The sequence below is a fragment of the Rhineura floridana genome, chromosome 6, assembly GCF_030035675.1.
Source record: "Rhineura floridana isolate rRhiFlo1 chromosome 6, rRhiFlo1.hap2, whole genome shotgun sequence".
Classification (NCBI taxonomy): Eukaryota; Metazoa; Chordata; class Lepidosauria; order Squamata; family Rhineuridae; genus Rhineura; species Rhineura floridana.
The window spans coordinates 79,463,508-79,487,880 of NC_084485.1; the positions used below are offsets into that span (position 1 = coordinate 79,463,508).

The window sequence follows — 24,373 nt, forward strand, 5'->3', positions numbered from 1 at the left end:
AAATCAAAAAATAAATAAAAAAGTGTGTGTGAGAGAGGGTGTTTGGGTTGTCTCTGCCCATTGCCAGCTCTGGTCTTGCCAACTTTGACCCCACCCACTTGTTTGTCTATGCTCACTGTTGGCCCTTGGAGAGTCAGTCATGAGGGAATGTGGCCCCCAGGCTTTAAAAGATTCTCCACCTGCTATACACACTTCATCTGGAAGTAAATTCTTCTGAGTAGACATATACAGGATTGCATTGTTTGTCTTGATTTCACTATAAAATGGGATACTTTTTGAATTCAAGAAGCTTGCTTATGATTGGAGTATTAGTACCTTTCATAAACCCTTTAGCAGGTTTATTCAGATGTCCCACTGAATTCACTGAGACGTATGTTCTAGTATGTGTGTTGAGAATTGCAACTTTAAAAATTGCAAATAGCTGGGGAGAACTTGGTGTTGATGCTAAGTGGCTTCACTAACATTAAAAACCAGTTTTAAATGGACAAAAGTAATTTTTTTACACATCACGCAACTGACATTTGGTATGTGTTATCCTTCTCTGTTTGCTGCTGATTGACCAATTAATTTCTTTTTAAAGCCTCATTGAGTTTCCTGCTCCCACTTCCCCTGAGTATTCCAGTGAGTTGATTTGTGAAACTGAAGCACAGCAGCAAGCATCCCTGCCCCGGGTCTCTGCTATTGCTGCATATTCCAAGGGATTTGCTTGCTCAGCTGGTCCAGGGATTGTTCTGCTGTTTGAAAAGTCAGAGGAGAAAGAAGGTTACAGAGAAAGCCGAGAAATACGGGTAGGTAAGAGGTATGGGACATGGAATGCTTGAACTGGCTACTAGAGAGGTCTCACATACCAGAATGCAATAGCTGGCAAAGCTAATTCTTAGGGAAAGACAGAAACTGAAAGGGAAGTGGCCATGCTAGCCATACAAAGGTTATATACAGATATGTGTAATTTTAATGGTCACACTGCCTCATCTTGGTCAGATGAACAATGTTCGCTGCAGGAGTGAGCTCAGGAGAAACCACTTGTGCTTGTTTTCAGCAGAAGCCAGCTGTGCACAGCAGTGATTGGCTATCTACTATCTCCTCCCATGGAACAGTTGTCTAATTTAAAAACACTTAAAATAAAAACCAAATAAATATGTAATCAGATAAATTTCCACTAGAGATTTTTTTTTAAAAGGGGTATACAGCTCACTTGAAACATGGGTAGTGGTGAAGAGGAAATCAGCATTGAATGTAGAGACAAGGACACATGCTTAAGGAGCAAGGACAGCAGGAAGCAGAGCTCACCCCACAGCGGAAGTGGAGGGACAGAACACACTCATTCATCTTTGTCTATATGCACACAAACATAGCAGCCCTCTTCTCCCTGTAGAAAGTGGAGGTGCAGTTATCTCTTAACATCCTACCCAACTTCACAATTTTTTTCAGGGCTTCCATGGATTTCCCCAAAGTAATAAAAGCCTTGGTTAACTGCTACTACCACAGTTGTTTGCATCAAGCCACTGAGAATCCTGTACGTGCCCATATTTCTTTTAAAAAAATACTACAGAGCCAAAACGTCTAGTAGCATATTAGACAATGCATGTATAGGTGTGCAGCATGTGAATGGATTCAAAGGCATTTGATTATAATTAAAAAGTAAAAATGAATTAATTTAAGGAAATCAACATTTACACGACAGGTGTCAAATCCAATCAGGGAGCACTGCACACCCTAGTTGGCTCTCACACCACTCAGATAGCTTTTTGAATCATGCAGTCTGTGTCATCCATCTTGCGCATGCACACAACGCACACACACTGCTCCCCAGCAAACCTTGTTGTTCCTCCAACTGAATTATCATAATGGCAGGCAGTTTGAGAGCTGTGAGGAGCCTCCCCCTAACCTTCACTGGAGCTTATGGTCAGATGAATGGGAAGCTGTAGGGTCCTGGTAGAGTAGTCTCCAGGCCCATCCTCCATTAAGACCTGCAGTGTGGAGTGCAAGGTTCCAGCTAACCAGCCATCTCCCATTCTATTCTCTATCCTCCGTGTTTGCTTCCTCTTCTCTTCCCCCCCCCCGCGAGTTCTGAACAACTAAGAAAGACACAGGGCCAGTAAGGAGTAATGGCCAGCAGCTGAAATACAATGAGTTGTATTCAACTAAGTCTTACTCAGAGTAGACCCACTGAAATTAATGAACCTAAGTTAGTTGTGTCTGTTAACTTCAGTAGGTCTGCTCTGAGTAGAATTAGCATTGAATACCACCCATAGTGTCTGGCTTTTGATGCTTAGTAAATTTTTGCAAGTCAGGTGATTGAGAGAGAGTAGTACCTCCTGGGTGCTCTCTCAGTGCCATAGCCTTAGTCTCCCTTCTTGGAGATTTGACAGTATTGACTGTAACAGTAATTACTCTGTGATGGTTCATGAGGGGAAGGTGCATCCTCCCAGCAGCTGCAGTGCTCATCATGAGACGAGGTGGCAGTAGTGAGGTCGGGAGAGCCCCATGATGGCAGCAGTGGTCCCACAGGTGGGCTCCTATCTTCAGAGCCACCAACAACAATCCAGAGCTCCCCCAGCCTTACTGCCACCACTTCACTCTGCTGCCATTGCTGGGAGGACAGCACTGCCTACTCTCCCTGGCATATGGTTGCGGTGGTACTTCTGCAGCAGAGACTGTGATCCCACAAGACTAAAGAGCTCATGTGTATTTTTACAGTGTAAGAGGAGTAGGAGGTGGGGTGGAGATCATGTTTAATTCAGCTGTTTTCATTTATATCTCATCTTTTACCAGCCTAACGTTATGAGCATAGAGGCCAGGGAATTTAGAATATGAACTAACTCCTCTGCTTCAGAACTGCTCATTTTTGGCCCCTGTGCTACTGGTGGGAATACATCAGCATATCATTCTGACTGTGTATCCCTGGCAGTTCACTACAGTTCCCTGCAGGGTGTATCTCTGAAATACAGCAGCACAGAGGATTTATACCAGATCTGAAAGTGCTCTACCCAGCATAGATTGAGCATAGTATTGTTCTGTTAAGGTGAAAATCTTTATTAAGGTAATCTTGCTGCCATTGTCTATGGAAGATTATTTATTATTCTGCAGCAGAATTGGACTGGAAAGTATGTATGTGGGAAAGTAAGCTGAGCTGGGTTTTTTTCACAGATTCCCCAAGACCAGTGCAGCAATGATCCAAACCAGTCAGACAAGCAGGAGGTTGTATGTATTGCCTTCAGCCCTGCAGAGGAGACACTTCTGATCAGCACAAATAGGAATCAGCTCTATCTCCTCTCCATGTCATCAGCTGAGATGAACAAGGCAAGTTCATTAAGACCACTCTGTTCTGAGTAGTGGCAGGAGAATGTGGTGTTCAAAGTCATTTTATATCCCTGTGCTGCAAAAAAAATGCAAACAGGCTGCTGATATAGTTGCATCATATCAATTACTCAGCAAAACTAAAAATGTTGAAGAACCAGCAACATAAAGAATATTCACATTGAGTATTCTCCCATCAGTCATGATGTCACTGCTAGACAACTCCACTAGCAACTGCATATGAAAAGCACCAATCACTATGCAGCAGTTTCATTAGTGTCTTCATCCAGACCATGGCCAGCGTAGATTTATAGGTATAAACAATGGCTCCTGCAACATCTTTTGTCCTGATACTCTAACCCAGGAATTAACTGTGCTGGGTGTAGAACTGGCAGACTGGAGTTCAACTTTGCTGATCGCAGATGGTGCCATTCCCACCCACCCCTAATTCAGATCAAACACCTATTTATGGTCAACCTTTTCAATGCTGCTGTCTTAAACTGTTGTATTTATTATCATTATTTAGTACTTATGTTTTATTTGTTACATTGTTTTTAATTTTATATGCTGCTTTGTGTATATCTGGACAGAAAAGCAGGATGAAAATTATCAAATTAAATTGATCAAAATCATGTCTGCAGTCATCTAATTGTGTTTTTTTCAGGCAATCTCTCTAGATTTGTCAGTAAAGGGATAGATTAGTGTTGTCCTTCTCAAGACAATTCAAAATTTCATGTCCCCCTTAGAGGTAGCAAGGACACATCTAAGCTATTTCAAATATGTATTGCTGAAAATTTCCTGAAGATCCATTACTGTTCCCAGTCAAATTTGAAGCAGTGATTGTTTCTGTTTAGTCCTCTTCAGGGTACTTTTCTGTAGTCACTAGTATACATAGTTACTTCTCTACAAATGCTCATTCATTTTGGTGATAATTAAAAAGTTATTAATAAAATTAGCCCTGTTTGTCACTAGACATTTCCAGAACTTTGATAAATTTAGTGCACATTAGATTCTTCCTTTGCTCCATAGAGATACATTTATTTTATTTATTTATTGATAAGTCCAGTGTTGCCTGGTGTTATACAGTTACATGAGCAGACCTAGCTAACATTTTTATGGTATTTCACTAGGCGGAGACAGCTCACTTTGAATACCTGAACTATCCAATACATTCTTCTTCCATTACTGGCTTGGATACCTGCATTCGCAAGCCCCTTGTTGCTACCTGTTCACTGGACAAATCTGTCCGCATCTGGAATTATGAAAACAAGTAAGGGGACAGGATATGCTGTACTGTCTTTTGATTTGTACAGGCCATGAGTGCCAATTCAATGAAGAGCCCAATGTGCAACCATCAGGGCACGTGTCAGCCCTGATGAATAGAAACTATTTGTATTTACTCAGGCAACAAAATAATATTAAGAGATTATTAAGACAGTAGAAATCAGTCAGTGGGTAAGGTTTAGATATATAACTGTAGATCTGCATAGGACTACTATATGTGTAGCAGAAACATAACCCCAGTTCTGCCACCCTGGACTCCTACTAGGAGGAAGGGCAGGATATAAATCTGGTTGATTGATTGATAAAATCCATTAAAAACCTGGAGCTATCAAAATCAGAATGTCCATTAGTCCATTCCTTTTATGATCTTTTGATTAAAAAATGGCAGTTTTCTTGTTGGTTCCAGTTATGAAAAGTATGCTGATGGAATATTTCAGCTTCAAATGAGAAATAATCTGAATTAAATTGGTTGCCTGATACAATGAATTCCTTGGTCACATTATGTATTTCTGTCATGTGAAATATTACCAGATTATTTTTGCTGCTCTGTTTGCATTGAATAGGACAGGTAAATCTTTGACCGCTAAATTGTCTTTGTTCCCCTTTGTGAACTGTTTCCCAACGTCTGACCCTATTGGGAGAGATGTGACCAAAAATAGCACTAATTGCAACTTTTTTGCAACTGTGCATTGATTGCCATGGTTGCTCTTGCTGCAGCACACTGGACCTATACAAGGAGTACCAAGAAGAGGCATATACACTTGCCCTTCATCCTGGTGGCCTATATGTTTTGGTTGGTTTTGCTGACAAACTCCGACTTATGAATCTGCTTATCGATGACATCCGCGTTTTCAAGGACTTCACTGTACGAGGGTGCAGAGAGGTGAGGAGTGCAGGGAAGGGAAGTGGGGGAGGAGCTTGAATGGGGAACACTAGAAGAAGAATGTGAAGAAAAGCTATGTGAGCATATTGGAAGATGCCGTGGGCAGGAAAGAGGAGGAACATTTTGTGACTTGTAGATTGTGCTACCACATTTGCTTGGGACATGTCTTTCCCTATGCATCTACAGACTCTTTCCCCGTGTTCAGGGAATAACCCTTTCCGAACCAGATTACAAATGACTGGGAGAGATTTAGCTCAAATATACTAGGGGAATTGTTTCCCAAATTCTGCTGGAAGACTGAGTAGAACATGATTCCAGAATGGTGATTTCCAGGTATACAAAAAGAGTTTCTTCCTACCGAACAAAGGGAGTCTAGGCTTTAGGTGGAGTTTAAGGTACTTCTTGTAAAGAACTTGAAATCACAGGGTTCTCCATAGCCAATCACTTAGATTAGGACTTGGAGGAAGATTCAACATTTAACAATTTCAGGAGGTTCCATGTCAGTGTAGAGGGTTTGGACAATCCCTTTTTCATTTCAACAGAGGACTTTGGTGAGAACCTTGGGTAACTTTGTTCTAGTTTGCTAGATTTGATAGCTCACTTTCCTAGACAAAATATAGGCCTTGGAACCAAAGTACATTTGAGGGGACATACAAAATTGCAGTGTGATACTGTGTCTGGCATTGTGATGAAGTATAATTAGAGGCTGCTTTCTACATGGCCTCTGAATTCTGGGTAACTGGTAACTTCACAAAGAGATTACCTATGTGGATTCTCATTGCTTCATGGTGTCTCATGCTTCTCTCTACAGTGTGCCTTCAGCACAGGAGGTCATCTGTTCGCAGCAGTAAATGGAAATGTGATTCACATTTACTCTGCCACGAGTTTTGACAATGTCATTAACTTGAAAGGACACAATGGGAAGGTCAGTGAGTGATACTTACAATACAGGTGAAAGAGCACATTAAACGAAATGCCTCTAAAATGCCAAAAGGTCAGGAACTCTCAAGCTGGTTTTGAAGCTCTGGCTGAATTATTTTCTTTATTGCAAACTAACTAGAAACTAGATATTAGGAGTGAAAGAGTGAACACAAGTGAAAGTACTCCAATGTCCTGGACATAGTCCTCTGGCAATGCAATTATAATTTGAATCACTTTTCACAAACAATAGAATCAGATTTCTCATCCACTGTGTGCAATAACTTAGGTTAGAAGAAACATCGGGTATAATCCAGCCAAAGCAAAGCATTTTTATATACACTTAGCTGGGGAAAAGCTCAATTAAACTCAATGGGACTTACTTCTGAGTAGACATGCATAAGATTATGCTATCTTTTTGAATTTAACAGCAATCATGTACTTAAATTTCTTCTGCTGAAATAGTGGAGCTTAACAGCGCTTACATTTGGCTGGACTGCGCTTATGACGAAGGGTCCTCTACTATTTAATATTTATTTACTGCATTGCCACAACCCGTTAGATGAGTAAACACTGTGGAGAAAACATTTCCTCCAATATCCCAGGCCATAATTGGCCTTATTACTTCCTAATATCAGTGTAAGAGAGACTTGAAATCTCCTGAATTTAAGAACTCAGGCCCATGCAATTTTAAGAAGCAAGTGGGTTCCTCTTAAGCTGTCACCAGCCCTCACTCGGTATCCTGGTGATCACAAGTAGGTAAATTCCAAGCTTATGAAATGTTTTGAGCAATCTCTATAAGTCCCACCCATTATTACCTACTGCAGTTCAGTGCCCTTTTATCTCAACATATTATGTTTTGAGTTCAATTTATAGTGAAAGAAGCTGAAAGTTTGCCAAGGCAAGCAAGGGGCTATCTAGGATGGAATAAGATAGGACTTGCTAGAGATAAGGGAAAAGGTTACACTAGAATAAAGCAGCTTTATAAATAGCCACTGACTTGTGGTGAGAATTGCCTCCAAGCAGCTAGGAAGATCATTTCTTATAGTTTGGAACAACTTTATAAATAATCTTATAACTGATTCCAGTATTTAAACAATTTTAAGCTATTAAAACAATGTACACAAGGACAAAGTGAATGGGAAAACAAAGTGAATGTCTTTTAACCAAGGTAATAGAAATGCGTGAGAGCTGTAAAATTAAAGTACAAATCGTATTTTTTGATATTAACTGATAATTGATTCGTCCCAAAAGGCATAGACATTTACAGGGGGGGAAACTTAGGAGCAACGTGGGCAGATGGCAGTCTGCAAGCCTTTCCTTGCTATTGGCTAGTTGCTGTGATGCATTTGAAGGCTACGTGTTCAACCTTAGTTTCTAGAAATAATTCCTCCCCCCACTTAGCCTGACCTGCTGGATAATCACGGGAATGTTTGTTCTAAATGCTCAAGAGTAAATTTTGAGCACAAAGGACCTAAGGATAGAAGGGGCTGTGTTTTGCCAGTCTGTTATGTAAAAGGTTTGAATACAATGGCACCAAGTAAATGGACACAGTACCAAACAACAACCTGATTTCTACGACTAATGAACCATTACCTGAACACCCTATATATTTTCATCCCCCCTTCAGGTACGCTCAGTCGTGTGGAGCATGGATGACTATAAACTGATCTCCTGTGGCACAGATGGGGCCGTGTATGAATGGAACCTCCAGAATGGCAAGAGGGAATCTGAGTGTGTGCTCAAGTCCTGCAGCTACAGCGGAGTGGCAATATCACCTGATGCAAAAGTCATCTTTGCTGTTGGATCTGACCATAGCATCAAGGAGATTTGTGATTCTTCGGTGAGCTCATGTGCAGGCACCTATGGAGCTGATCAAAGTGCAGCAAAGCATGGGAGAAAGTGAAGCTCCATGAACCCAGTGCTGTGGCTTGCAGCATCCATCTGTAGCTGTTAGCACCAGGGATTGTTTGTTCCATATACTGCCAGTTGTGTTCATAGTTCTGTTTCCTTCTCTGACAATATAGCCATTTAAAGAGTCTGTACCTTTTGGCTGGTCTTGGTAGCACAGCCAAAATTTGTGGTTTCTTTCCCAGCTACAAAGTTGAGAGAGAAATCCAGGTATCTTTACTCATGAGGAGAAGACATCATTATGGGAAACGTGGATGGTAGATTTGTGTACCCTCAGCCACTTTCCAGTTCAAATTAATCCTTGCTGAGTGACTTACTACAACCTTGGTGGGTCTCCTGTTTTTCAGATACTGCGAGAAGTCCCCACTTTTGATGTTGCCTACACTTGCATAGTGGTATCTCATTCTGGACGCATGGTATTCACTGGAACCTCTGCAGGGACCATCCGGTCCATGAAATACCCACTACCTGTGCACAAGGAATTCAATGAGTATCAAGCCCATGCTGGTCCAGTCACTAAGGTAAAGACCAAATGTATTTCCATCAATCTCAGAGTTGCCTTAGTTGCCCTAGCCTTTGTGGATCCCTTCTTTTTCTCAGTCTACAGCAACAAATAATGCAAGGATGCACACCTAATGTCACCTAATGAGTCACAAATGGGTATCCAATCATATCTAAATATATTTATCATACACCAAGATAGCTCAGTAAGAATGACAACAAACAATATAGTCTCTTATAATGAATAAGTAATGAAAATGAGTTCTCCTAAATGCTACACCCCATCAGCACCTTCTTAGAGTCTTCCAAACTGAGTGTATGTATCTGGGAGAGTGCAGGAAAGACCTCATAAGAACATAAGAAGATAAGAACATAAGAAGAGCCTGCTGGATCAGGCCAGTGGCCCATCTAGTCCAGCATCCTGTTCTCACAGTGGCCAACCAGGTGCCTGGGGGAAGCCCGCAAGCAGGACCCGAGTGCAAGAACACTCTCCCCTCCTGAGGCTTCTGGCAACTGGTTTTCAGAAGCATGCTGCCTCTGACTAGGGTGGCAGAGCATAGCCATCATGGCTAGTAGCCATTGATAGCCCTGTCCTCCATGAATTTGTCTAATCTTCTTTTAAAGCCGTCCAAGCTGGTGGCCATTACTGCATCTTGTGGGAGCAAATTCCATAGTTTAACTATGCGCTGAGTAAAGAAGTACTTCCTTTTGTCTGTCCTGAATCTTCCAACATTCAGCTTCTTTGAATGTCCACGAGTTCTAGTATTATGAGAGAGGGAGAAGAACTTTTCTCTATCCACTTTCTCAATGCCATGCATAATTTTATACACTTCTATCATGTCTCCTCTGACCCGCCTTTTCTCTAAACTAAAAAGCCCCAAATGCTTTCCTCGTAAGGGAGTCGCTCCATCCCCTTGATCATTCTGGTTGCCCTCTTCTGAACCTTTTCCAACTCTATAATATACTTTTTGAGATGAGGCGGACAGAACTGTACACAGTATTCCAAATGCGGCCGCACCATAGATTTATACAATGGCATTATGATATCGGCTGTTTTATTTTCAGTACCTTTCCTAATTATCGCTAGCATGGAATTTGCCTTTTTCACAGCTGCCGCACACTGGGTCGACATTTTCATCGTGCTGTCCACTACAACCCCGAGGTCTCTCTCCTGGTCGGTCACCGCCAGTTCAGACCCCATGAGCGTATATGTGAAATTAAGATTTTTTGCTCCAATATGCATAATTTTACACTTGTTTATATTGAATTGCATTTGCCATTTTTCTGCCCATTCACTCAGTTTGGAGAGGTCTTTTTGGAGCTCTTCGCAATCCCTTTTTGTTTTAACAACCCTGAACAATTTAGTGTCATCAGCAAACTTGGCCACTTCACTGCTCACTCCTAATTCTAGGTCATTAATGAACAAGTTGAAAAGTACAGGTCCCAATACCGATCCTTGAGGGACTCCACTTTCTACAGCCCTCCATTGGGAGAACTGTCCATTTATTCCTACTCTCTGCTTTCTGCTTCTTAACCAATTTCTTATCCACAAGAGAACCTCTCCTCTTATTCCATGACTGCTAAGCTTCCTCAGAAGCCTTTGGTGAGGTACCTTGTCAAACGCTTTTTGAAAGTCTAAGTACACTATGTCCACTGGATCACCTCTATCTATATGCTTGTTGACACTCTCAAAGAATTCTAATAGGTTACTGAGACAGGACTTTCCCTTGCAGAAGCCATGCTGGCTCTGCTTCAGCAAGGCTTGTTCTTCTATGTGCTTAGTTAATCTAGCTTTAATAATACTTTCTACCAGTTTTCCAGGGACAGAAGTTAAGCTAACTGGCCTGTAATTTCCGGGATCCCCTCTGGATCCCTTTTTGAAGATTGGCGTTACATTTGCCACTTTCCAGTCCTCAGGCACGGAGGAGGACCCAAGGGACAAGTTACATATTTTAGTTAGCAGATCAGCAATTTCACCTTTGAGTTCTTTGAGAACTCTCAGGTGGATGCCATCCGGGCCCGGTGATTTGTCAGTTTTTATATTGTCCATTAGGCTTAGAACTTCCTCTCTCGTTACCACTATTTGTCTCAGTTCCTCAGAATCCCTTCCTGGAAATGTTAGTTCAGGTTCAGGGATCTGCCCTATATCTTCCACTGTGAAGACAGATGCAAAGAATTCATTTAGCTTCTCTGCAATCTCCTTATCATTCTTTAGTACACCTTTGACTCCCTTATCATCCAAGGGTCCAATTGTCTCCCTAGATGGTCTCCTGCTTTGAATGTATTTATAGAATTTTTTGTTGTTGGTTTTTATGTTCTTAGCAATGTGCTCCTCAAATTCTTTTTTAGCATCCCTTATTGTCTTCTTGCATTTCTTTTGCCAGAGTTTGTGTTCTTTTTTATTTTCTTCATTTGGACAAGACTTCCATTTTCTGAAGGAAGACTTTTTGCCTCTAAGAGCTTCCTTGACTTTGCTCGTTAACCATGCTGGCATCTTCTTGGCCCTGGCGGTACCTTTTCTGATCTGCGGTATGCACTCCAGTTGAGCTTCTAATATAGTGTTTTTAAACAACTTCCAAGCATTTTCGAGTGATGTGACCCTCTGGACTTTGTTTTTCAGCTTTCTTTTTACCAATCCCCTCATTTTTGTGAAGTTTCCTCTTTTGAAGTCAAATGTGACCGTGTTGGATTTTCTTGGCAATTGGCCAGTTACATGTATGTTTAATTTAATAGCACTGTGGTCACTGCTCCCAATCGGTTCAACAACACTTACATCTTGCACCAGGTCCCGGTCCCCACTGAGTATTAAGTCCAGGGTTGCCGTCCCTCTGGTCGGTTCCATGACCAACTGGTCTAGGGAATAGTCATTTAGAATATCTAGAAACTTTGCTTCTTTGTCATGACTGGAACACATATGCAGCCAGTCTATGTCCGGGTAGTTGAAGTCACCCATTACTACCACATTTCCTAGTTTGGATGCTTCCTCAATTTCATATCTCATCTCCAGGTCTCCCTGAGCATTTTGATCAGGGGGACGATAGATCGTTCCCAGTATTAAGTCCCTCCTGGGGCATGGTATCACCACCCACAACGATTCTGTGGAGGAGTCCGCCTCTTTTGGGGTTTCGAGCTTGCTGGATTCAATGCCTTCTTTCACGTATAGAGCGACTCCACCACCAATACGTTCTTCCCTGTCCTTCCGATATAGTTTATATCCAGGGATAACCGTATCCCACTGGTTTTCTCCATTCCACCAGGTCTCGGTTATGCTCACTATATCAATGCTCTCCTCTAAGACCAAGCACTCCAGTTCTCCCATCTTGGTTCGCAGGCTCCTAGCATTAGCGTACAGGCACTTGTAAGCAGTGTCTCTCTTCAAGTGTCTTTGGCACTTGTGGTTAGGCCTGTGGTAATTTTGCTCTTCTGAATTTATATCCTGTGCCCCTGCTCTCACAATGCCTACTTCTAGGCCTACCCCTTTTAAAATTTCATCATTTCTTTGGTTTTTATCCCAGGGGGGAGGTTTATTCCGAACCGGACCTTTCTCAGCTCCTGTCAGGTTTCCCCCCTCAGTCAGTTTAAAAGCTGCTCTGCCACCTTTTTAATTTTAAGTGCCAGCAGTCTGGTTCCATTCTGGTTCAAGTGGAGCCCGTCCCTTTTGTACAAGCCCGGCTTGTCCCAAAATGTTCCCCAGTGCCTAACAAATCCAAACCCTTCCACCCGACACCATCGTCTCATCCACGCATTGAGACTGCGAAGCTGGGCCTGTCTGGCTGGTCCTGCGCGTGGAACCGGTAGCATTTCAGAGAAAGCCACCTTGGAGGTCTTGGCTTTCAGCATCCTACCTAGCAACCTAAATTTTGCTTCCAGGACCTCACGGCTGCATTTCCCCATGTCGTTGGTGCCAACGTGCACCACGACCACTGACTCCTTCCCAGCACTGTCTACCAGACTATCTAAACGACGGGCGATATCCGCAACCTTCGCACCAGGCAGGCAAAACACCTTGCGGTCTACACGCCCATCACACACCCCACTGTCTATGTTCCTAATGATCGAATCACCCACTACAAGGATCCCTCCACCCCCTGGAGATATATCCTCGGCACGAGAGGATAGCTGCTCATCCCCCAAGGAATGGGTCCCTTCTAAGGGATCGTTTCCCTCTTCCTCAGCTGGATGCTCTCCTTCCCCGAGACCATCGTTGTCCATGATAGCAGGAGAGCTATCATCGCTGGAGTGGGACACAGCTATAACGTCCCTGAAGGCCTCCTCCACACACCTCTCTGCCTCTCTCAGCTTTTCCAGGTCCGCCACCTTGGCCTCAAGGAAATGAAGTCGTTCCCGGAGAGCCAGGAGCTCATTGCACCGAGAGCACACCCACGACTTCTGTCCAACAGGCAGATAGTCGTACATGCTGCAGGCGGTGCAAAACACTGGAAAGCCCCCACACCCCTGCTGGCTTCTTACCTGCATAGTTTTGTTTAAGGTTTATTACGTCAATGGTTTGGAGACTGCGGTTTAGTTGAGGTCAGGGAACAGACGGGCAGAGTGGGGGGCCCTGGCCTCCTCGCCCTGCTGCCGAACTCGCTCTGCTGCTTAACTCGCCTTGACGCTTTGTCAGCTGGGGCCTTGGCTGCTTAACTCGCCTTGACGCTTTGTCAGCTGGGGCCTTGGCTGCTTAACTCGCCTTGACGCTTTGTCAGCTGGGGCCTTGGCTGCTTAACTCGCCTTGACGCTTTGTCAGCTGGGGCCTTGGCTGCTTAACTCGCCTTGACGCTTTGTCAGCTGGGGCCTTGGCTGCTTAACTCGCCTTGACGCTTTGTCAGCTGGGGCCTTGGCTGCTTAACTCGCCTTGACGCTTTGTCAGCTGGGGCCTTGGCTGCTTAACTCGCCTTGACGCTTCGTCAGCTGGGGCCTTGGCTGCTTAACTCGCCTTGACGCTTCGTCAGCTGGGGCCTTGACGCTTCGTCAGCTGGGGCCTTGACGCTTCGTCAGCTGGGGCCTTGACGCTTCGTCAGCTGGCGCCTTGACGCTTCGTCAGCTGGGGCCTTGACGCTTCGTCAGCTGGGGCCTTGACGCTTCGTCAGCTGGGGCCTTGACGCTTCGTCAGCTGGGGCCTTGACGCTTCGTCAGCTGGGGCCTTGACGCTTCGTCAGCTGGGGCCTTGACGCTTCGTCAGCTGGGGCCTTGACGCTTCGTCAGCTGGGGCCTTGACGCTTCGTCAGCTGGGGCCTTGACGCTTCGTCAGCTGGGGCCTTGACGCTTCGTCAGCTGGGGCTCCCTCTAGCTCGTGGAGCAGGCTCCCTCGCTAGGGTGCTCTGACTTTATATGTGTGGCTGGTTCCTCCCAGCTACTGCTGCCAGCCAATGATGTGTTACTTGAGGCTGATGGCTATCAGCTGGGGCTTAACTCTTTAGTATTCTCTCAGGCTTCCTTCCTGAGCAAGGGGCGGGGCTGTTTAAGCTTTTGGCTGCTTTTAATCTCAGCAAGGGGCTGCGCCTTCCAGGCACGTCTTTTGTGTTTGTTGTTTTCCCACCTAGAACAGCCTCACCTTTCTTTAACCTAGGGAAACAGAGCTTGTGGTTGTGTTTCAGGAAGGCTGAAGCTGCCCTTTTTAGCAAGGACTGAGCTGACTCTCTCCCTGTATGTATCAGTGGAGTTTTCTTTTCCTCCTTCTCTCCGGCTGGAATTTAGCCTTGTTTACAGTGTCCCCTGAAGCTTTCCTGCTAGGGTGGTGTTGAAAACTAGCTTTCTATACGCTTCCTCTCTGGGTTGCTGGCTTCCTTGAGGTTAGAATGCAACATTAACAACATTCCTATTCCACAGTACTTTTTTTTAATGTTGTTTCAACTAGGAGACTTGCTCACCACTGATACTTCCATCATAAATTCCAGTAAAATTGAGAGCAAGGGAGTTGAGAATAAGTGTACTTTTTAGTGTCATCTACAAAATCAGTCTACTCCTGTACCTCATTAAAAAGATAAAGCAGGGAGAGAGTTCAGAGACTGATAATAAGGAGAGTGGATGGGAATATCAAATGGCCATGGTAGAAAGTAGTGAAAGCAAGGGCAAGTTATTTTTAATTAAATTATCTGAGGAGTAAACAAATGGCAGGGGGAATGCCTGAACACGCATATTGGAGGTGACCTTGAGCATAATGAAGTGAGTGAGATGAAGAGATGAGACAAAGAGGAGGCTATATTTAAAAAGTAAGGGCTAATAAATCATCATTAATCCAGCAGGCATGTCTTATGCTGATTCTGCCAACTGCCTTTTCCTTTCTGTGACTCTCCAGTCGTGCATTATTGGAGATCAGTATGCCTTTATTTTTCCTCCCCAGATGTCCATAACAGCTGATGATCAGTTCCTGCTAACATCTGCAGAGGATGGTTGTATCGTTATCTGGAAAGTATACGACAAAGAAGGACGGGGGCTGAAAAGGGAGAGAGATGTGCCATACTCTGATGAAGTGTTGATCACTAGAACCGACATGGAAGAGAAGGTCAGTACATAGTACTGCTTTGGAGATTCCCATGTAAGCTTTGAAGTGGGAAAGGGAACACATCAGAATGTGCTTTATCTTCATGCGGGCAGCACTTATACAGTACATATCATGGTCCTAGTAACCCTATAATGCAGGAATCAAACACTGAACGTTTAAAACATAGCTCCTGAGCCACACTGCTCTATGTCCCTGACAACTACTTCATATATCACAGCAAATGTGAGTGTGTGGCCAGAAACACTATGTGCTGTCTTGACATATGATAGTTTTTCAGGTAAAAATAAAATGTTTTGTCTGCATCCATTACAAATGTAATGTATGAAACAGTCTTAAAATATAGGTCTGCAAGACACTGTTTACTATATTTAAAAAAAACATTTAATTTATGTATTAAATTAGTCATCAAATTTTAGTCATCAAATTCTTTTGCTTCTTTTCTTATAATTCCTTACACTTCAGACTCAGATAATGCTAGAACTGAAAACACGTGTAGAGGAACTGAAGATGGAAAACGAGTACCAGCTACGTCTCAAGGACATGAATTATAATGAAAAGATTAAGGAATTAACTGAGAAATTCATCCAGGAAATGGAATCACTGAAAACCAAAAACCAGGTGAGAGTCAAGCAGTAATTACATCCTTCAGCATTGTCGCATCTTCTTTTAATAAAACTACCCTTTCCCATCATGCAATCACTTGAGGGATTTGAAGGTTGGTATGCCTAGTTTCAAAAGAAATGTTCATATCTATGTATTTCAGGTTTTAAAAGCAGAGAAAGAAAAACAAGAAGTGCAGCACCAGGAACAACTCACGGAACTAATGGAGAAGCAGTCAAGGGAGGTGCAAGATCTAGGTTAGGAGGACCTTAAGTCACATTTTCCTGCAGAATATGAGAAAGGGCTTCAGTTCTCATGGCAAAAAATGAAGAAAGAAAACATTTTTTAGAAACACCTTTCCCAGTGCTTAGTGTTTGTCTGTCATGGCAAAGGGGCAACTAAGAGGCCCGAGTCTGCATAGGTATATTGAGAATAATATGCTTGAATATAACTGGAATTAACTCATTTTTTGAAATTATAATTATATCTCCTTGCTTATGAAGCCAGGGAGAAATGAAAAACCTAATAAAGGAGACTGTAAAAGGGCACTTGATACTAAGGGTATGGTAAGGTAGGTGAATTTTTGAAGAAGCATATCCATTCTTCAGAGCATCTTATCCCTGCAAGCCACCCAGAGACAATGCACTCCTTCCCTGCCCGTCTATACATTAGGGTTATTGCAGAGCCAATGCAAGTGGAACACTCTATACTATCCTGTCATCTGCACAGAATTCTGTACATCACATCATTCTTGGTTTTGGGGGTACGAGAAAAGCTTGTCTCCCTTTTTTTAAAATTTAGGCCTAACAAGCCAGAACTACTGAGCAGGAAGTTCTTATATAGACATACCTGAAAAGGTCCCACAAACGGGGCTTCACAGCTAGCGATCTAGGAATGGTATGAGCTAGAGTGGAGAAATGTGAGGAAACAGGAAGATAAGGGGTCTTAAAAAGGCTCCCTTGTTGCAAGTTTGAAGACTAAGCATGACTGGGAGAGGACAAGACATACCTTATCCCTCTGTAGTGCATTTCCCCCCATTCATTTATTTTTTACTCACTCCTCTGGTCAGAATCTGGCAATAACCAGAAGCTCCTACTGGAGTATGAGAAGTACCAGGAGCTGCAAATGAAATCCCAGCGCATGCAGGAGGAGTATGAGAAGCAGCTTCATGAAATGGAAGAAAACAAAAGCCAGGCACTGGAGGAGCTGACAGAATATTATGAGGCAAAGCTGCTTGAGAAAACCACTATGCTAGAAGAGGTATCGGCTGTGATTTATTTTTTAAATTTTGGGCTAAATGAGGGGCAGCATTCTTCTCCACGCCCAGGTGACACATTCCCACTATATTTGATGTTAGTAATGATACATCCTTCCACCCCTCTTCTGACTCCCACTAGCTATGCTCTGAAATTGAGCTTTCACCTATGTACAACCTTGGCCATGTCCTCCTTATAGGGAGACCATCTCCCATCCCAACCCCAGATTTTTCTGGTCTTTCTCTACCACGTTTTAATGTCTTTGCCTTTCAGATAAGAAATCCCCTGGGCAGGATGGTGTGCTTCTGGCTTAAAACTCTTACCACTTAGTCTTTGTATGTCAAGCATCATCCTATGCAAATCAGTAGCTTGCGAGCACAGCAGTGGATGGTAACTAGGGTGGTCAGGTGAAAAAGAGAACAGAACTGCTGCACCTTTAATCATTGTGCAGAAACGTCAGCAGGTAAAGCTTGCATGACAGGTTATGCCTGTTGAAATTCCCTATTCCACACAACTGTTAAAGGCACAGGAGCCCTGTCCTCTTTTTACCTGACCACTCTATCGGAGAGGGATCCCACCAAGCAAGTTTCACAACTGCAGAGATGCTTGCTTAAAGTATTTCTCATCAAGTTGATTATCATAGTTGCACTTCCTAATTTCATGTACAAAAATCTGATTTTGACCCAACCCTACTTACGAGCTCTAAACTCTCATTTTCCATCCTTACTGTACTCAAGGGAAGCATAAGTAGCTGGATATATCTATGCAGCCTCCATTTGCTTTTCCATACATACACCTTCTATATCCGGACCAAGTTAGTCACATTCAGATCCTGTTGAAATTCATGTGAAAAGTTCATTATGTCTAAGTCGTCTTGATTTCAATGAGGACTAAGTGCAATTAATGTGCAGTGCAATCTTTAAGCATGTTTACTCAGAAGTAAGTCCCACTGCATTAAATGAAGCTTACTCCCTAGTAAATATGTGATTCTCTCTCCCCTCTCCTAATCTTGCATGCCTAGTAAGAGGACTTTAGCAACTTTTCTCCTGCTTTCCCTGAATCTCTGCTTGTCATGTCTGGATCAGGAATTGTGTTTTGTTTTTATTTGTTTTTTAAAGTCAGTCAGTTTCAGAACTAGCCAGCTTCAAACTGATTTTGGCTTGTTAAACTGAAATGGAAATGGACTGCCTTCGATTCCGACTTACGGTGACCCTATGAATAAGGTTTTCATTGTAAGCGGTATTCACAGGTGGTTTACCATTGCCTTCCTCTGAGGCTGAGAGGCAGTGACTGGCCCAAAGTTACCCAGTGAGCTTCATGGCTGTGTGGGGATTTGAACCCTGGTCTCCCAGGTCATAGGCCAACACTCTAACCACTATGCCACACTAACCAGAGTTTAATTACAAAATATGATTTGTTACAAAATATGTTTCTTGGTCCAAACATGACTAGCCAGCTTTAACAATTCTAGCCTGCTTGCATTGGCTGCCTGTACGTTTCCAAGCTCAGTTCAACGTGCTGGTTTTGGCCTTTAAAGCCTTACACGGCTTGGGACCACAATACCTGATGGAACACCTCTCCCGATACGAACCCACCCGTACACTACGTTCAAGATCAAAGGCCCTCCTCCAGGTGCCTACTCCAAGGGAAGCTTGGAGGGTGGCAACAAGGGAGAGGGCCTTCTCAGTGGTGGCCCCCAAATTATGGAATGATCTCCTTGACAAGGTGCACCTTGCGTCAACACTGTTATCTTTTCGGCGCCAGGTCAAGACTTTCCTCTTCTCCCAGGCATTTTAGCATGTGTTTTAAATTGTTTTTATATTGTTTTATATTTTAAAATTGTGTTTTAAATTGTTTTTAAAATATGTGTTTTAAATTGTATATTTGTTTTAATGTTTTTGATTGCTGTAAACTGCCCAGAGAGCTTCGGCTATGGGGCGGTATACAAGTGCAATAAATAAATAAAGTAAAAGCTGATGAAGTCCTCCTTCCAGGCATGCAAGAGGAGGAAACGGGAGGATGCATGAGTTCAAGGTGGCAGCTCCTTCTTGCTCATGCACATCTTGTTAAACCATGGTTTAGCACAGGGATGGGGAGCCTCTGGCCTGCAGATCTAATACATGATGTCAGGTGTGGGGCAGGCAAAAACCTAGCTCAACTGAAAGGGGATTTGCAGGCACAGTTGATGAGCTAAGCTCCATGCAAAGCGCTATCTTGCAGAGTACTTTCCAAAGCACGCTGCAAGACCCGCAGGCAAAAAAGGTCTTTTAGATGTTGTTGTGATGTCACCTGATTAACAGGTGGGCAGACTCACCCACCTGTCAGACTTAGCCAGTGAAGGGTGGAGGAAATAACAGTCTGGCCCACCGGCTAGATCCAGTTCCCCACACCTGGTTTAGCATAACATATTAACTGAGTCATTCAGTGATTTGATTTGTGTAATTAAACGTCCAGTACTGTAACTTCAGGCTGCTGCTTTGGCATACCCAGAGCACTGATATTAATCTGCTTTATGTGCAGACTGCCCCAGGGTCTTACCTCTCCCAGGCATTCACTTCAGTCTGATCCCCAACAGTGTGGTTCCTCTCACTCCTTTCTCTTACTCTTGTCCTTCCTAACTTTCAGGCTCAGGATGAAGCAAGAATGCAGCTTCGAGAATTTGAGGAAACCAAGAAACAGATTGAAGAAGATGAGGATCGAGAAATCCAAGAAATCAAAATTAAATATGAGAGACGACTTCGGGAGGAAAGAGAATCCAATCTGCGACTAAAGGGAGAGACAGGAATCATGAGGAAGAAGGTATGCTCGGCTTTTTCAGCTTATCACATTTTTGGTTTGTATTAATTTATCTCAGGGTTTATATTCTATTTTCTCTCCCAACAAAGTGACAATTGAAATAAATGAGTAAATCAAAATAATAAAAAAGTAAAACCACATTTTAAAAACTAACGATCTATCAAACTATTATATTAAAAACACAGCCACAGAAATGTCAATAAAATTCCAACAGGAAAAAAAAAAACACTCTCAGCTGATGTGACATTCTTTCCTAAAACATCAGGTTTTATCTAACCATTGGAATGCTAGCAAAGGGCCAGATTAGATGTGATTTTAATTATAGGAATGGTCCTTACATGCTAGTTTGGTTCTTTCTTTATTAGATGATTGACAGGTGGGTTGTCCTGCCCATTTGTCAACGGTCCTTGCGCAGCACTTCCCAGATTTTGGAAACTGCTGCACAAAATGCCTGACAAGCTCTGTGCTCACCACTTCACAAGCATCCAACATAGAGCTGGTAGTACTGCTTTCTGCAGGGATCAGCTGAGCAATCGAGGTCTCCATGGGGAATTCAATCACACAGCCAGTCCAGCAGACTTAAACTCGCTGCCCATCAGCTGATGGGTGGTGGCTTCAAAGCTGCTTTCTGCAGGGATCATTTGTAGTTCTCTATAAGGATGTGAAGAGGTCCAGCTTGTGGTAGTCATTTGTTCTTGTCAGCAGTTCTTATATTGCTGGGCGAGACAGCTTTTGCTGTTGCTGGGCGAGACAGATACCTTATGCTAGTCTCATTAGTTCAACAGCCTCCAGAAAGAGATTGAAGAGCGCTGCAGTGACATTGAGGCAATGAAGCTGGAACAGCAAAAGTTGCAAGGAATCATTAAAGCCTTAGAGAAGGACATCCAAGGGCTGAAGAGAGAGATTCAAGAAAGAGATGAAACCATTCAAGACAAGGTGAGGCACCTGAGACTCTGCTCCTTTTGCTGTTTTCTTTTCCCATCCCTCTACCTTCAGCTGGATTTTAGTTTGCAAATCAATAAATGGCAGAAAAGATCTGACTCTCTAAATAATGCCTCTCTGTGTCTGCCTTCCAGACTGAGGGATGGAGCTCAGCGTTTCTACCCCTTCTCTGATATCTCACTCTTCCTTTTTCCTCCTTTTATGCCATTGTCCTACCCAGATGACTTCTGTCTGACTCCACTAACGTAGGACTGAAGTTGTTGGAGATCCATGTATCTCTTTAGGTAATGTTCTCTCATGTATCCATGTTATTTGTCCCAGGAGAAGCGAATTTATGATTTGAAGAAAAAAAACCAGGAGCTGGAGAAGTTTAAATTTGTACTCGATTATAAAATAAAAGAGCTGAAGAAGCAAATAGAGCCACGTGAGAATGATATCAAAGCCATGAAGGAGCAGATCCAGGAGGTGAGAAGCAGATCAGACAGCCCACTTCCAGCTCTGAAGCTGGACCTGCTTAAAGACTGTATCAGGTCACAGTCCGCCTTCACAGCTTTACCTCTTCTCATGCACCTGTGCAGATGGAGGGAGAGCTGGAACGTTTCCACAAGCAGAACACACAACTGGAACTGAACATAGCAGAGCTGCGGCTAAAGCTGAAAGCCACCGACCGGGAGATGCACAAAGAGATGCAAAAGGTGTGTCAAGCAGCAGTGGAAGAAAGTGGTACAGCCAATTGTGATCAATCTTTCTTTTGGGTGGCATACAGTATATAGATCAGATGACTTCCAAAGTTTCTTTTCAGCTTTATGGTTCTGGAATTGCATTTTTCTTTCACTGAATCTAGTGTTTGAATTTCACATTAGAGCAAGGTAATGACAAATGCGTTTGGACTGCTTTAATATAAATAGTTTAATGCAGGGCTTAACACGTGCATGTCCATGACTTGATGACTTGCATATGTGATATAACAATTGCACTTAATAAGCTTCCATGTTGCTTCCTAGCTTCTAAAACAATGCTCTGTTTTTCACTGAAGACAGTTTACACATAAGCTATCTAGAGATGGGTTCTCTAGTGATGAAGAAGCACTGAGGGATTTAGAGTGTTTTACAGGTCTAGCGTGGCATTGTCCTTGTCGATTGGATATCCTCTGGCTGGTATTTGTCACACAGAAAATTTATGAGACTCCATTTGTGCTAGAGCAAGGAAGCCTAACCAGCAAGCAATGTATTCTGCTAAATCAAGCATTAATGCTCCTCTGACTGCAGGAACGAGACATGGAAGCACTTGTGAAACGATTTAAAACAGACCTTCACAACTGTGTCGGCCTCATCCAGGAACCCAAGAAACTAAAGGAGGGCATCAGGGACATCTATGAAAAGTATGTGCAGAAGGCAGATATGGTAAGTGAAAGTTCTTCCCTCTTGGCAGCAGACCTCACCCTGCCTCCTTTGAGCTCACTTCATTTACACCTTCAGGTGGAAATAGTTGGAGTTGACACAGACTTGCACCAGGAGTATACACGGCAGCGAGAGCATCTTGAGCGCAACCTGGCGACACTGAAGAAGAAGGTGATAAAGGAAGGCGAGATCCACCGGGCAGACTACGTGCGCATCATGCAGGTACTAGCACAGTAAGGGGAAGGGAGCAGTTCCATTGTTCCAGCCCACAATGTAAAGAAAGCTCAGCTTGCTCTATTCCCAGATCCAGAAGGTCCAGAAATTTCAATTTAAATAATGATCTCCAAATGTGGATTTGAAAAGTACTATACCTCTTGAAGGGACTGTTGGGGCAGAAAGCGATTGGAGGACAGTATCCTGGGGTTTTGATGAACTAGGTAATAATGCACACCTGGCAAATGTGGAGTCCACAAGAGGCATGTTCCATTCCTTTACACCCAAACCCATCTGCGTCATTCAGCCCTTCCCCTTGTTATGCTACATATCTGTACACTTTTGTCGCAATGCTGGTAATTGCTTTTAATGTATAGAGATGGTAAAGAACGATGATATCAATTTAGCTGTGTTATATCTTGTTTCTGTAGGAGAATGTGAGCCTCATTAAAGAAATAAATGAGTTGCGGAGAGAACTGAAGGTCACCCGCACTCAAATTCATGACCTCCAGTCAACCCTGGGGCTCCTTACGAAGCGCAAGAAGCAACCGGCACAATCCATGGGTGATTAATGTAGTTCTTCTGCTCTCCTTTTTCCTCTCCTCTTTCACAGAAAATATTTACATTTCTTTACTTTTGCCATCTTTTCCCTAGAGCAGGGTAGGCAAACTTCCTGAGGGCTAGATTAGGAGTGGGTGGGCAGGGCCTGTATTGGTAGTGGGTGTTGCCATTCTCTCACTCACACTCACACACACTCACACTCACACACACACACTCACACACACACACGGGCAGGCTGGGGAGGGTGCAATGACATGGAGAGAGTGGTGCACAGGGATGACCCTCTGTATATGCTGTCCTCTCCATCCCAATTGCACCATCCCCAACCAGGCAAACAATCGTTTGATGGGCTGGAGGAAGCATGATTTACATGGGGAGGATGGTGCACATCTTGGGGAAGAACAAATTCTGTGAGAACACAACAAAATTTAGCAGCAGAGGGAAAGCTGGCAGGAAGGGCAGCCTGGGTACCCATGTGGGGTGCACTGAAAGCCTCCACATACTGCAGGTTGCCCACAGGCACCCTAGAGGCTCTGAGGCATGAAATATGTGATATTTAATATTGGATCAGCATATGTTGGTGTGAGCTCATGTAAGCTTTTCAGTTACCGAAGGGAAACATAGCTAGCTTTAAATAGAGTCAGTTTATTTTACTAAAGCAAATGTTTATAAAAACATTGTGTAGATTAGATAAGCTATAAATATAAATAAATAACATGTTTTAAACATAATAATAACATGTTTTAGGAAAATAACATGTTTTCTCCTATGAGGAACGGTTGCAGCTTTGGGGGTTTTTTAGTTTAGAGAAAAGGAGAGTAAGAGGTGACATGACAGAAGTGTATAAACTTATGCATGGCATGGAGAAAGTGGATACAGAAAAGTTTTTCTCCCTAACTCTAGAACCCATGGATGTCCAGTGAAGCTGAATGTTGGAAGATTCAGGGCAGACAAAAAAAACAAAACTCCACACACTGCATTGTTTAACTATGCAATTCACTCCCACAAGAGGCAGTGATGGCCACCAACTTGGATGGCTTTAAAAGAGGATTAGACAAATTGATGAGTGATAAAGGTTATCAGTGGCTACTAGCAATGATGACAATGCTCTGCCTCCATGGTCACAGGCAATATGTTTCCAAATCCCAGTTGCTGGAATCCGCGGGAGGGGAGAGAGCAAATTGTGCTCAGGTCCTGCTTGCAGGCTTCCCATAGGCCACTGGTCGGCCACTGTGAGAACAAGATGCTGGACTAGATGGGCCACTGGCCTGATCTAGTGGATTCCTCTTATGTTTTGTATAGC

At 43.3% G+C, this 24,373-nt stretch overlaps 1 protein-coding gene across 3 annotated transcripts in view; it reads left to right on the forward strand.

Moving 5' to 3' along the window:
• Nucleotides 1-24,373, forward strand: part of CFAP57 (cilia and flagella associated protein 57) — a 56,175-nt gene that overhangs the window by 11,266 nt on the left and 20,536 nt on the right. For all 3 annotated transcript variants that reach the window (XM_061632623.1, XM_061632621.1, XM_061632624.1), the window contains exons 4-21: nt 581-788; nt 3,151-3,303; nt 4,431-4,570; nt 5,302-5,467; nt 6,279-6,392; nt 8,016-8,228; nt 8,644-8,817; nt 15,141-15,302; nt 15,765-15,920; nt 16,066-16,159; nt 16,972-17,162; nt 19,784-19,957; nt 20,732-20,890; nt 21,218-21,361; nt 21,475-21,591; nt 22,165-22,299; nt 22,375-22,518; nt 22,941-23,073. In XM_061632623.1, coding sequence (XP_061488607.1) covers nt 581-788; nt 3,151-3,303; nt 4,431-4,570; nt 5,302-5,467; nt 6,279-6,392; nt 8,016-8,228; nt 8,644-8,817; nt 15,141-15,302; nt 15,765-15,920; nt 16,066-16,159; nt 16,972-17,162; nt 19,784-19,957; nt 20,732-20,890; nt 21,218-21,361; nt 21,475-21,591; nt 22,165-22,299; nt 22,375-22,518; nt 22,941-23,073 — 2,777 coding nt within the window. The remainder of the gene's footprint in view (nt 1-580; nt 789-3,150; nt 3,304-4,430; nt 4,571-5,301; nt 5,468-6,278; nt 6,393-8,015; nt 8,229-8,643; nt 8,818-15,140; nt 15,303-15,764; nt 15,921-16,065; nt 16,160-16,971; nt 17,163-19,783; nt 19,958-20,731; nt 20,891-21,217; nt 21,362-21,474; nt 21,592-22,164; nt 22,300-22,374; nt 22,519-22,940; nt 23,074-24,373) is intronic.